This window comes from Hyla sarda, unplaced genomic scaffold, assembly GCF_029499605.1.
Source record: "Hyla sarda isolate aHylSar1 unplaced genomic scaffold, aHylSar1.hap1 scaffold_71, whole genome shotgun sequence".
In the NCBI taxonomy this organism is placed as follows: domain Eukaryota; kingdom Metazoa; phylum Chordata; class Amphibia; order Anura; family Hylidae; genus Hyla; species Hyla sarda.
In genome coordinates this window covers 648,794-663,076 of record NW_026610729.1, presented here as the reverse complement: position 1 = coordinate 663,076, position 14,283 = coordinate 648,794, and the positions used below count along the sequence as shown (strand labels likewise).

General features: G+C 40.8%; 1 protein-coding gene across 3 annotated transcripts in view; it reads right to left on the bottom strand.

Moving 5' to 3' along the window:
* The window catches only part of LOC130344235 (kinesin-like protein KIF14), a 122,136-nt gene that overhangs the window by 68,539 nt on the left and 39,314 nt on the right, over positions 1 to 14,283 (bottom strand). For all 3 annotated transcript variants that reach the window (XM_056554409.1, XM_056554408.1, XM_056554410.1), the window contains exons 8-9: positions 7,367 to 7,474; positions 7,173 to 7,289 (exon numbers count right to left, since the gene is read on the bottom strand). In XM_056554409.1, the coding sequence (XP_056410384.1) occupies positions 7,173 to 7,289; positions 7,367 to 7,474 (225 nt within the window). The remainder of the gene's footprint in view (positions 1 to 7,172; positions 7,290 to 7,366; positions 7,475 to 14,283) is intronic.

The window sequence follows — 14,283 nt, the reverse complement described above, 5'->3', positions numbered from 1 at the left end:
AAAAAGGAGCAGCAGTAACACGTGTGCACCACCACTGCATTTATTTTTTATGGGGACTGCTGAGGATAGCCAAATACACTGTTCAACTATCTTCCGCAGCTCCCAAAGACAATGAATTAATCGAATATGCAAACGCTGCTCAGTTTCCCGTTCGAGACTGGGGGGGCGTCTGACTGCTGGGATAGTTCTCCCTGAAATCAGTCCTAAAGATAAGGCATAGATAATAGTTGTGGGCAAAGCCTTCTTATTCAAGGCTTTTTGTAAAATACAGGCTTAAACTACAAAGTGATGTTCAGAAATCTGTAAAAGAATATTACACATCATACGAGTACACTGCTCATAAAAAATAAATGGAACCCTTAAATACCACAATGTAACTCCAAGTCAATTACACTTCTGTGAAATCACACTGTCCACTCAGGAAGTAACACTGATTGACAATCACTTTCCCATGCTGTTGTGCAAATGGAACAGATAACATGTGGAAATTATAGGTAATTAGCAAGACACCCCAATAAAGGAGTGGTTCTGCAAGTGGTGAGGATAGACTCAGTTCCTATGCTTCCTGGCTGATGTTTTTGCCACTTTTGAATGCTGTGGTGCTTTCAATCTAGTGGTAGCAGGAGAGAGTCTACAACCCACACAAGTGGCTCAGGTAGCTCATCCAGGATGGCACATCAATGCGAGCTGGGGCAAGGTGGTTTGCTATGTCTGTCGGCGTAGGGTCCAGAGCATGGAGGCACTACCAGGAGATAAGTCAGTACATCAGGAGACGTGTAGGAGGCCGTAGGAGGGCAACAACCCAGCTGCAGGACCGCTACCTCCACCTTTGTGCAAGGAGGATCAGAAGGAGCACTGCCAGAGCCCTGCAAAATGATGTGCATGTGTCCACTCAAACTGTCAGAAACAGACTCCATGAGGGGTTGTACAAGGGCCCGACATCCACAGGTGGGGGTTGCGCTTACAGCACAACACCGTGCAGGACATTTGGCATTTGCCAGAGAACACCAAGATTGGCAAATTCGCCACTGGCACCCTGTGCTCTTCAGATGAAAGCAGGTTCATGCTGAGCACATGTGACAGACGTGAGTATGGAGACGCCGTGGAGAACGTTCTGCTGCCTGCAACATCCTCCAACATGACTGGTTTGGCGGTGGGTCAGTAATGGTGTGGGGTGGCATTTCTTTGGGGGGCTGCACAGTCCTCCATGTGCTTGCCAGGAGTAGCCTGACTGCCATTAGGAACCGAGATGAGATCCTCAGACCCCTTATGAGAACATATTCTGGTGTGGTTGGCTCTGGGTTCCTCCTAATGCAAGACAAAGCTAGACCTCATGTGGATGGAGTGTGTCAACAGTTCCTGCAAGAGGAAGGCATTGATGCTATGGACTGGCCCGCCCGTTCCCCAGACCTGAATCCGATTGCGCACATCTGGGACTTCATGTCTCGCTCCATTTACAAACACCACGTTGCACCACAGACTGTCCAGGGGTTGGCAGATGCTTTAGTCCAGAAGGACATCCCTCAGGAGACCACCCGCCACCTCATCAGGAGCATGGCCAGGCATTGTAGGGAGATCATACAGGCACGTGGAGGCCACACACACACTACTGAGCCTCATTTTGACTTGTTTTAAGGACATTATATCAAAGTTTGATCAGCCTGTAGTGTGGTCAACTTTGATTTTGAGTGTGACTCCATATCCAGACCTCCATGGGTTGATAAATTTGATTTCCGTTGAAAATTTTGTGCGATTTTGTTGTCAGCACATTCAACTATGTATAGACGGAAGTATTTCATACGATTGGTTCATTCATTCAGATCTAGGATGTGTTCTTAGTGTTCCCTTTATGTTTTTTTTGAGCAGTGTATAAATAAGTCTGTTTTTACACCAACAGATGTTTTCCTTTCATGAAATTAGAGAAAAAAAATGAAAATTGGGCAACAGGGAAAACTTAATTTCTTAGTTGAGCAACAATGGAAGGCTTAGAAAGCACCAGCAGCCTCTGTGGATAGACTTCTGTTCTGAGAGATGTCTATATAAATGCATTGACATTATTGTATGGAAATCTTAATTAACTTATAAAGAAATCCCAAAGAACAACAACTTTTGGCTGTAATTTACTCTGTCACAATGTGGATGGAATTCAAATACTAGACTCTTTGGCCTCAGTATACCCAATTTTTAGCAGTTAAATGCAATATGGTTTTATACTGATGGTCTGGTTTAATGAGTTTCTAGGCTTTAAAATACTACTGCTTGTTCTGATAATAACTTTAGGTATGTATGTGCCCAAATTTATGTACAGGGAACTTGGGAACAGCTCCTGCTGAATCTGACAATAAGTGACTTGTTTTTGTATTGAAACAGGACAGATCCTCCAGATCAAAATGATGCCACTCAATACCAGTTAAGAGTTAAGGAACCCGATTAGGTGGCTACCTATCATTAGGGTATATGAGAGTAGCTTTTTAAAATGGGACAGCCTCTTCATTACTACAAAAAAAAAAAAAAAAGTATGGACCCACAGTCGTACCCAACCAGTTTGACTTTTGGACCAGAGCAGAGTCTTAGTTTTCGCTGTTAATCCCACTCTAGGGTGTGGAAGCTGGACTTAGGTTGTTACCCTAACAGAAGTCCCAGTACAGGTAGTGGCTGGCAGGATAGACCAGACAGCTCCAGTAATAACACCAGGAAAACATAATCCAAATAGAAGTATACTCAGCATCACCAAGTGTGTATGCACCTCAGGTATGGAGACTGGGATTATCGCAGTTAACGGCCCCTAGAAGCTAAACTGTGCCTTTCAGGTGCTGACACGTAAGTAGAAGACACAGTATCGGAACATGTAATATGTAGAGAAAAAATGCGGACCACTCACCAGGGTCTTCTTGCAGTTACTTCTTTGTTAGTCAGAACATGCGGGGTTAATCCCTTAAGTACCCAACCCATTTTCACATTAAGGACCCGAGCATTTTTTGCACATCTGACCACTTGTCACTTTTAGCATCAATAACTCTGGGATGCTTTTACTTTTCATTTTGATTCAGAGATAGTTTTTTGTGACATTCTACTTTATGTTAGTGGTAAATTTTTGTTCATACTTCTTGGTGAACAATTCCAAAATTTGATTAAATATTTGAAAATGTTGCATTTTTTTTACTTTGAAACTCTGCTTATAAAAGGAAAATGTATATCCAAAATAAATTATATATTAATTCACATATACAATATGTCTACTTTATGATTGCATCATAAAGTTGACATGTTTTCACTTTTGGAAGACATCAGGAGGGCTTCAAAGTTCAGCAGCAATTTTCCACAAAATTTTCAGTCGGAATTTTTCAGGGACCAGTTCAGTTTTGAAGTGGATTTGAAGGGCCTTCATGTTAGAAATACCCCATAAATGACCCCATTATAAAAACTGCACCCCTCAAAGTATTCAAAATGACATTCAGTAAGTGTGTTAACCCTTTAGGTGTTCCACAGGAATAGCAACAAAGAAAAATCAAAATCTAATTTTTTTTAGCTTTTTTTTTATTTATTTATTTATTTATTTATTTTTTACACACATGTTCTTGTAGACCCAATTTTTACAAGTGGTAAAAAGGATAGAAATCACCCTAAAATTTGTAGACCAATTTCTCTCGAGTAAGGAAATACCCAATATGTGGATGTTAAGTGCTCTGTGGGTGCACTAGAGGGCTTTGAAGGGAAGGAGCGACAATGGGATTTTGGAGAGAGAGTTTTTCAGAAATGTTTTTTGGGGGGCATGTCACATTTAGGAAGCCCCTATGGTGCCAGAACAGCAATAAAAAAAAAAATTTAAATACACGCCATACTATTTTGGAAACTACACCCCTCAAGGCATTTAACAAGGGGTACAGTGAGCTGCTAAATTGGGACGTTAAAAAGAAATGTAGGATTTTTTTCACTAAGATGCTGGTGTTAACCCAAATTCTTAATTTTCTCAAGTGGTAATAGGAGAAAATGCCTCCCAAAATTTGTAACACCATTTCTTCTGAGTAAGGAGATACTCCATATGTGGATGTAAAGTTCTCTGCGGGCGAACTACAATGCTCAGAAGAGAAGGAGCACCATTGAGCTTTTGGAGAGAGAATTTGGTTGGAATAGAAGTCAGGGGCCATGTGCGTTTACAAAGCCCCCCCTTGGTGCCAGAACATTGGACACACACCCCCCCGTGACCCTATTTTGGAAACTAAACCCCTCACAGGATTTATTAAGGGGTGCAGGGAGCATTTACACCCCACTGGTGTCTGACTGATTTTTTTAACAGTGGGCTGTGCAAATTAAAAATTTTCATTTTCACAGCCCACTGTTCACAAAATATATCAGACACCAGTAGGGTGTAAATGCTCACTGCACCCCTTATTAAATTCGGTGAGGGGTGTAATTGTCAAAATGAGGTCACATGTGAGGGGGGGGGTCCACTGTTCTTGTACCATGGGGGCTTTGTAAGCACACATGGCCTTTAATTTTGGACACATTCTCTCTCCAAAAGCCCAATGGAGCTGCTTCTCTTCTGAGCATTGTAGTGCGCCCACAGAGCACTTTACATCCACATATGGGATATTTCCATACTCAGAAGAAATGGGGCTATAAATTTTGGGGGGCTTTTTTCCTATTTTCCCTTGTGAAAATGAAAAATGTAGGGTGACACCAGTATTTTTTCGACATTTTTTTTATTCATTTTCACATCCAACTTTAACGAAAATGTGTCAAACACCTGTGGGGTTTTAAGGCTCACTATACCCCTTGTTACATTCTGTGAGGAGTGTAGTTTCCAAAATGGGGTCACATGGGGGTATTTATTCTTTTGCCTTTATATCAGAACCACTGTAATATCAGCCACCCCTGTGCAAACCACCAATTTAGTCCTCAAATGTACATGGTGCGCTCTCACTTCTGAGCCACGTTGAGCGCCCGCAGAGCACTTTGCATCCACATGTGGCATTTCCTTTTGCCGCTTGTGAAATATATAAGTATGGGGCAACATCAGCATGTCAGTGTAAAAAATTAAAATGTTACATTAAAATGCTGGTGCAGACTCCAACTTTACCTTTTCATAAGGGGTAAAAGGAGACAAAGCCCCCCCCCCCCCCAAAATTTGTAACACAATTTCTCCAAAGTACAGAAATACCCCATATGTGGCACTAAACTGTTTTCTTGAAAAACAACAGGGCTCCAAAGAGAGAGAGCGCCACACGAGACCTAAATTGGGGATTTGCATCCACCACCAAAATATCCTTCAACAGTGTTTCCCAAACAGGGTGTCTACAGCTGTTGCAGAACTCCCAGCATGCCTTGACAGTCAGTGGCTGTTCGGCAATACTGGGAGTTGTTGATTTTCAACAGCTGGAGGCTCTGTCTTGGAAATCGTGGCATACAAGACTTTTTTCTTTACTGGGGGTGAGAAGGGGGGGGGGCAGAATGACTGTAGGGGTATGTGTATATGTAGTTTTTTACTTTTTATTTTGTGTAGGTGTAGTATAGTGTTTTAGAGTACATTCACACGGGCTGGGGTTTACAGCGAGTTTCCTGCTGGGAGTTGGAGCTGCAGGGAAAATTTGCCACAGTTCAAACTTGCAGCAGGAAACTCACTTTGAACCCCGCCTGTGTGAATATACCCTGTACATTCACATTTGTGGGGGGGGGGGCAAACCTCCAGCTATTACAAAAGTACAACTTTGGCTGTCCGTGCATGCTGGGAGTTGCAGTTATGCAACAGCTGGAGGCACACTGGTTGCAAAACATAGTTTGTTACTTAACTGTGTTTCGCAACCAATGTGCTTTTAGCTGTTGCAAATCTACAACTCAGCATGCATTGACAGCCTAAGGGCATGCTGGGAGCTGTAGTTATGCAACAGTTGGAGGCACACTACTACATCGCCCAGCATGCCACTGAGGACGCTGCTGCCGCCACCACCCGGAGACCTCCGCCAGGGAGCCCCGCCTGCCGCAATGGACAGGTAAGGGACCCCCCAACTTGCCCGATCGCTGCCCGTTCACCTCCCAGCCGGCACGGTGATTGATTGGTCGTCAACAACTAATCACAGAATCATGAGGTGGCACCCGTGCCACCTCACTCCTGCTGGTACTTATCACCCTTGTTTTCCGAGTCACCAGAGACCCGATTGACCCGGAATCGCTGCTAATCGCAGGTCTGAGTTGACCAGTGATCAGTGACATTGGGGGGGGGGGGGGGGATCTCAGGACACCCCCGAGGGGTTTGCATGGGGTGCCTGCTGAACGTTTTGAGCAGGCATCGCAGTATGGTACCCGCCCAACGAGTGGTGGGGACCAGAATTCCCACGGACAGACAGGTATGCCCTGGGTCCTTACGTACCAGGGCATCAGGGCTTACCTTCAAGCCCTGGGTCCTTAAGTGGTTAAGCATGCAGGGGAGCAAATGGACAGGACGCAGGGGGTAGTGTACTCGTGACAGACCAGGGCCTGACAAACTTTCAAATACTCTTAAATTTCAATGGCCTCAGGTCACTATTTCCAACATACAATGATCTTTTCTGGACTATTGTAACTTGAAACCAGACTCAATGCTATGGTCAGTCCAGATCTGGGAAACGTGTCACTGGCTGGAAGAACTGATCAATCAGAATGGGCATTTCACTGGTAAAACACCTGTATGTCTGGTAGTGTGCCCCCCCAAAAGTAGAGTGAAGTATTACATGTTCTATTCTACTGTACTTTTCACCTGTACCAAGATTAGCTACTTTGCACGGAAACAGGATGGCTTCATTTTAATTTTTGTGACACTGTACAGGATAGGACCCTGAAGAAGCTCCTGTCTTCACATAAAGAGCTGCTGGAAGCTGTAAATTACTGTCTTAGTTTTAAATACAAGACTTGCTTTCTGTATTAGTCATCTTCCTCACTTTTTCCTATTTATGTTTATGGCCTCAACATACAATGGTCACCCTGGAACCAATCATATTGTACCTGGAGGGCCATTAGTTGCATCTTATTGATGGTGTGTCCTTTGTGTACAATAATAAAGTTTGACATAAATAAAAGGCTGCGGGTACGTGTGTAAATCAAGGCCTTGACCATAATAAAGGCCTAGCATTCTTGGACCCTACCAATTCCATATTATTCAGCAATCAGTTTATATCTAGAAATTCCAGAACACATACCTTTAATCGTATCCCGCTGGTCTGTGCAGAGCTGCAGCGCTCACTTCCTGCCAAGTCTATCAGGTTGACTCTGCTCGTTCTCGTGTGGTCATGAATCTCCCCTTCAAAAATTTCCCTCTAGAAGTGGTCACAGTTTTATGTTAAACAAACAAGGTTGCTTAAAATCTCCTGTATCCAGATATATCCAATCTTACCCTTGTTTGTGTCACTGACAGTGTGAACACAGAATGTGAGCGGGAGCTCTTATCATTCATTCCTGTAGCTGCTGTGGCCCTCTGTTTATTACCCAATTCTAGCCAAGTCTAAAAGTGGAGAGAGAAAAAGGCTTTAGTTTGCACATCAGACTATTGAGAGTTTTCCTGTAGTCATAATTCCTTCCCTACGTCTGTTAACTTACTGCATGTAAGCTCCTTTTAGCTGTTCCTTCACAGTGTGCAGGATCATGTTAGGACCTTACTGAAAGTCCATGCAGCAGTCATGTCATCTTCTGCACATTTATAAAATCAAGCTAAATATGGAATGGGCATGACTTAAAAAGGGCTACACCGGTTGAAAACTTTTGTTTTAAATCAACTTGTGCCCAAGGCTTAAAACACATTTGTAAATTAATTATATATATTTTTTAAAGTTATTCCTCCCAGTACTTAGCTGCTGTATGCCAAAGAGGAAGTATTATAATTGTTTTCTGTCTAACCACAGTGCTCTCTGCTGACACATCTGTCCATGTCAAGAACTGGCCAGAGCAGGAGAGATTTGCTATGGGGATTTGTTCCTGCTTTGGATAGTTCCTGACATGGACAGAGGTGTCAGTAGAGAGCACTGTGGTCAGACAGAAAGGAAATTCAAGAAGAAAAGAACTTCCTGTGGAGCATACAGCAGCTGATATGTACTGGAAGGATTAAGATTTTTAAATAAATTTGCAAATCTGTAACTTTCTGGCACCAGTTGATTTAAAAAAAAATGTTTTCCACCGGAGTACCCCTTTAAGAGTCCGTGGGTGCTCAGTCCTCTTAGCCTGACCAAGGCCATTCGCATCCAAGTAACGTAAAAAAAAATTAAGACTCACATTAAAAAGTATCCAGTGAATCGTGAAGTTTTATTTATCCATCAAATACAAGGATGCAACTTTTGACCTGCTTAACCTCATAGTAAGGTCGAAACATTGCATCCTTGTTTCTGATGAGTGAATAAAACTTCCCGATTTACCTAATAACTTCTGGAGTACAGTTCTCCATTTTTGTTTTTCTTTTTTAATTCTGCATATGCTTATCTGTAAATACACAATTTTATACATACATTTTAAATAAAGAAATATAAATAAAATAATTAACACATCTACAGATGTAATGGATATATGTATATGTATCCAGTATAGAAAGACTAATTTGACAAGGCCCATCCTCCATGCCAACGCTGCTCCTCGTTTCCCCCCGTGTAAGGTATTTCCTGTCCTGGCCAATGCCTAAAAGCCTTCCAAAAACCGAAACAGAAAGACCATACCTTATATGGCATGCCAAGGCCAGAGTATATACCAGAAGGCATGACACGGGACTGACGAAACATATCCCTGGGACCTGTTTGTAGTTTGCAGAAAGCAGAGTGGTTTGTGCAGCAGCTGGAGGTACCACCTTGAATAGCACAAAGGGGGCCTTTGGGCAAGATGTAAGACAGTGAGAAGCAAATTACCTCACTGGTATAGTTGCTGAAATAAGAAGAGGGGGAAGGGACTGCTGTACAAAAGGTCAAATTGGTGACGGAGCTGTAGGAAGATTAGCAAAAATGCCAAGGGAAGGATGTATGAGTTTGCAAAGATGGGAAGCGTATAGATGGTAATGGGGGCTGGAGAAACTGATTGTGTGTGTGTGTAAAGGGATGATAGGAAGGTATGATGGGAGTTATACTACCCTCAGAAATTTCAAAACCGTGTGTGTGTTGTAAACTAAGTTGTTGAGTAGGATTACCCAATTATTTCCCAAAGAATGCTCCTTAGTGGTATTGGATATAGTAGTTTGAGTAGACAAATAACTGTATGCATTGTGTTGTTGAGCAAGCTGATATGTTAGTCCAAAAGTTAATGATGTATACAAGTGATAAGACAAGTAAAAGAGGAGCAGATTGTTGTCAGCAGTTGGATAAGATTAAAAAGAAACAAAATGGAGATGATGGAAAAGCATGTGGTGAGTGATGTATGCACTATGGATATTAAGGAAGTTGAAAGTTTGAAATATACTGATTGTTGATGGGCAGAAGTATTCATATTTAGCAGTTTTATATACAGTATGCCTATACAGCAGTGTGATTCTTGAGAGCAAATTATGATTTGCTTTAGTTATATTGTAGTCATCTGAACTGTTATAATTATAATCAAAATAATTAGGTAATGAAATTAACACTGATGTACATACATTTTGGTAGCCTGTTGATAGGATGTTGAATAAGAGATATTATTTATGCCCAGATGTGTGAGGTTCCATGAATGGAGATGGAATGGAGTTGTTTTTTTTCCAATGTTTGACGCAAAAGTGAAGATGATGAGGAGTGCTTAGTGCTATGGAATGCAGAGGGCATGGTAGGTCTCTAGGAAAGCTGAGTGAAAGCATGGTTGAAGCTGTTTATGTAAGTTTGTGTTGTAATGGATTCTTTTTAGATTGTTAAAGAACAAAAGAAAATCCACATGGTATAAATTGAACCTATTTTATGATATTAATTTCCTAATGGAGTTTTGTTTTCACAGTTGCACAAGATGGATGCCAGAAATGAAGTGTATCAGGAAAGGTGATTGTCTAATTATATTATAGGAGTAACTAGAGAAGAAGTTATAAAAAAAATTGCTCACAATTTAATTGATAATTACCTAAGCATTTAAAGTCAGCTAATGAGTATTTCATTATAAACAATGCGCATTGAAGGTGATTTTTCCAATTTTTGAACGCTCTGTAGATTTTTTTTTCTATTCATTTACATTTTTGGTTAGAATGTGTGTTGGGCCCTATGTGTTGTACATTGAGTATTTGTACATGTCAGTATTATTACATTATATGTGTATTGTATGTCCTCATGTAAACTGACAGGAATCCAGTAAGTTACTAGACATTCAGGAGGTTAATTGATGACTGATCTACACTGAGGGAAAACAAAGACCCAGACTCAAAGGGTTGGTGACCAGTGACAGGAGTGGGAGGAGAAAGGTGGGGCTGATAGGGAGAATGACAGCCTCCTCTCCTGAAACACAAAGTCACATTAGACTTGAAGGAAATATATATCTACTGTTTGAAATTGAGTATGTCCATAGTACATGTATACATAATGTGATATACCTATACATTCTACATTAAATTTATTTAAACAACATCAATTGTGAGTGGATAACTTTATAATCATAATTTAGTGTAATACGAAGTTGCAGAATAAGAACCCTGCTCTTTGGTAGCTTTTCTACCTTCAGATTAGGATTGACTGTCTTGAACTTATGCAGTTAAGAATTCAAGAGCCATAATAAGATATTAGAGAATCCATGGTTGATGCTGAATTGCAAATGTAAGCTTGCTCCAAGTGATGCAAAGATGTAGTACACAAGACAGGATATATGGTGACCACACGTAGAATTAAGTTCTACTTTAATAAACTACTCAAGCTGTTTGTTCAAAAACTAGAGAGTTGAAGATATTCACTGAGATGTGTAAGATATCTAAAGGCAAGATAAGGAGTATAAGTACACTTTTATATTACCGCCCAGAGTATGGGCCTATTGGAATAAAGGTTTTCTTGAATCCTTGGGCAAACCAATCAAGTGTAGAATCTGTAGCTTGTAATTCAAGTGTTCAAACTCCTAAAACTATCAGAGAAGGTAGCCATTACAAAAGATAATATCCACATGAAGGAAACAACCCCCAGAAGCTAAGGGGACTGGATGGTGGAGAAGGCTGCCAAGGCTGCAGAGCTCCTGTCCTCCCCACAGTTATGGTACAGAGTGTGCAGGTGGATGGGGAGTGTGGATCTGTCTGGTTAGGGCTCTTGCAGGAACCAGCAATGCATGCTGAGAGAGACTAATGGAAGAAGAAAGAGGTGGTACGGGGCAAAGACTGCTCTGGAGAGTTAGTAAGAGACTGTGTGCCAACAGTCTTGTACCCCATTGTAACATATATGGCCCCATACACTAAGCAGAAGGGAGCTAGCTGTAGTAATGTCCGTACATTGCTCAGGATTCAACAATGCAAAAAGAAGGTTTGTACAGACTCGTTATTTGCATCTGTTATGACCTAGGTAAAACATTAAAAGGTGCCTGTCTGACACTCCATGACCATCTTACCTGTTTCAGGAGACTAAGAAGACTTCATCTAACTGCCTAAGGTGGACCGATATAAGTATGTCCTTGTCTATACTGATTCCCTAACCATAGATACAGTAACGATATAACTAGGAACCTTTTGTAAAGTTGTGCCTAGTTCAGATTCTGTAATTGTTACCCATTTCCCTAAATCCATGATTGAGTGTGTGTGTGTCACAAAATAAGTGAGGAAAGAGACACTTACATATGATTATCCCGTATAGATGCATCTAAGAATATCCACTAGATGTTGCAAAAGACTGTGAATCCTGAGTTTTTATAGGGTAATTGTGCAAACAAATGGACTGGATGAACTGATGAAAGGAAGAAGACTGAGCACACCGTTTATAAACATCATGAAAGGATTAGACATAACTAATTGATCTAATGGTCTGATATCTATATATTCTCTCTGATAAATTTATGTCTGTACATAACCATGGTTGTTCCAGAGGAAAAGATAATCACAACGGATTGTTAGGATGTGACATTGAGGAGAATCAGTGGGTGAACATTGGTGTCCTGTACAAATAGCAGTGCGAAATAAGCATCTTAGTGGGTGATAATATAATTTAAAAGTATGAAAGGAAAAGGAATACTTAGTGAAAACAAATAGAAAGGATAGGCCTAGCCAGTGGGATGGCTCAGAACCAGATTAGAAGGGAATTGGACTGGAGAGTGCACATTAGTCAAGGCTCTTATGCCTATACACATTTTTCCTACCAAACCTACAGAGGAACCAGAACCACACTCCAGAAGTAAACATGCAGCCCTTACTGGGAGCCTTGACCCCCAGGTGTATATTGATGCTATAGGAGTCCCAAGGGGGGTACCATATGAGTTTAAAGCTAGAGATCAAGTAAAAGCCGTATTTGAGTCTAATACCCCAGATTTCCATAAACAAGAATGTAGACTGGATTAATTATATCTATTATAAACAGCAGAGATTCATACATTTCTCAGTGGATGCTCTTAAATGTCAGGCCGAACATGCCACATCCACTATGAAATTCCACATCCACTAACATTCCAAAACCGTATGGCACTAGATATGGTGTTAGCGGGAAAAAGGGGGGTATGTAAAATGTTTGGGGAGACCTGTTGCACATAAATCCCAGCCAAAAAAGGACCCAATGGTAAAATAACCATACTTATACTCTTCATAATCATTGCTGTTGTTGTGTGTTGTGTTTTGCCTTGTGTGGGAAGGTTGTGTGGGAAGGTTGTTGAGAATGCCATGCCAGTGATGACGAATTTGGACTTCTAGACTACTGATGAAGCCTATACCCAATTACAGAGCTTCAATGCCATCTATGAAACCAGGGAACCATAGGGACAGCATCTGACTCCATAAGTCTGAGGCTAAGTGGGTCTATGGGCAAGCCATGGGTCGTCTAAAGTACACTGAAGAGTTTGAAAAACCCCTCCTCCGTGTAAGGAATTTCCTGCACTGGCCAATGGCTAAAAGCCTTTAAAAAATCTAAACAAAAGGCCATACCTTATATGGTATGCCAAGGACATATTCACCTCCCTAGTGAGGGCGGGAAATTATGCTAATTGCAATGTCTATATAACTTGACGACTCAGTAATAAAAAGGTTATCACTGACAATGTGTGTCTGTGTAATTTACTTAACGAATTTTGATGGGGTTAGATATTTACTAGGTCACTGATGAAATCCATATCACAGATAAGCACATGTAAAAATGCAGATGTAATAAACAAAAATGGAAGACTGCACTCCAGAAGTTGTCCAGTGAATCCTGAAGTTTTTTTTCCACGCCACAGAAACAAGGATGCAACGTTTTGACCTGCTTGAGAAAGACCTTATTGTAAGGTCAAAATTTTGCATCTTTATCTGATGGGTGAATAAAAACTTCATGATTCACTGGTTACCTTCTGGAGTGCAGTCTTTTTGTTTTTCTTTGTCTTACTTCTGCATATTTACATGTGCTTATATTTGGAAATGCACAAATTTAATATCTACATTTTGTATAAAAAAACTTATTATAATTATATAAAATAATGCATTTACAGATAAGCTTACAGATATTAATATGCAGAAGTCAAAAACAAAAATGGTAGACTGCACTCTAAAAAGGTATTTAGTGAATCATGAAGCTTTATTCACCCATCAGATACATTGATGCAACGTTGCGACCAGCTTAAAATCCTCCAGTTTTAGAAAGGTCGAAGCGTTGGACTTTTGTATCTGATGGGTGAATACAACTTCACATTTCATCTTCTGGAGTGCAGTGTTCAATTTGAATTTTTTTACATGTACTTCTATCTGTAAATGCACCAATTATTTTATTTAAAACTTAATTTTTTTTATTACAAAGACATCATTGGATGCAGGATATTGCAGTGGCTCAAGTTAGAAAGCTCTATACATGGGATATTTGCTTTGGCACACACAGTGTTAAACTTGTTGCCGCAGGGACCTGTCACACAGCTTTTTCCTTCTAGCTGTGAAACTTTTTAAAGAGTTCACCCTCCTTATTTCCCTCCAGCTGTATGTGACGGCCCGTCCAATGCATTATGGGGCACCGCTCTAAGGATGCCTGTGGCTACATTTTTAGTAACTTAGGTGTCATCGCTGCGTTCGCGTTATGATGAATGACAGACACGAACAAAGTTCAATGGAAGAGCAATGGGACCCTGGATTGAGAACAGAGCAATCCTATTAATTACAGTGCAAATTATTAAAAGTAGTATATATCACGTGTAAAAAAAAAAAAGGGACAACCCATTATTTTATGGAATAAATGGAATCCCATTCAA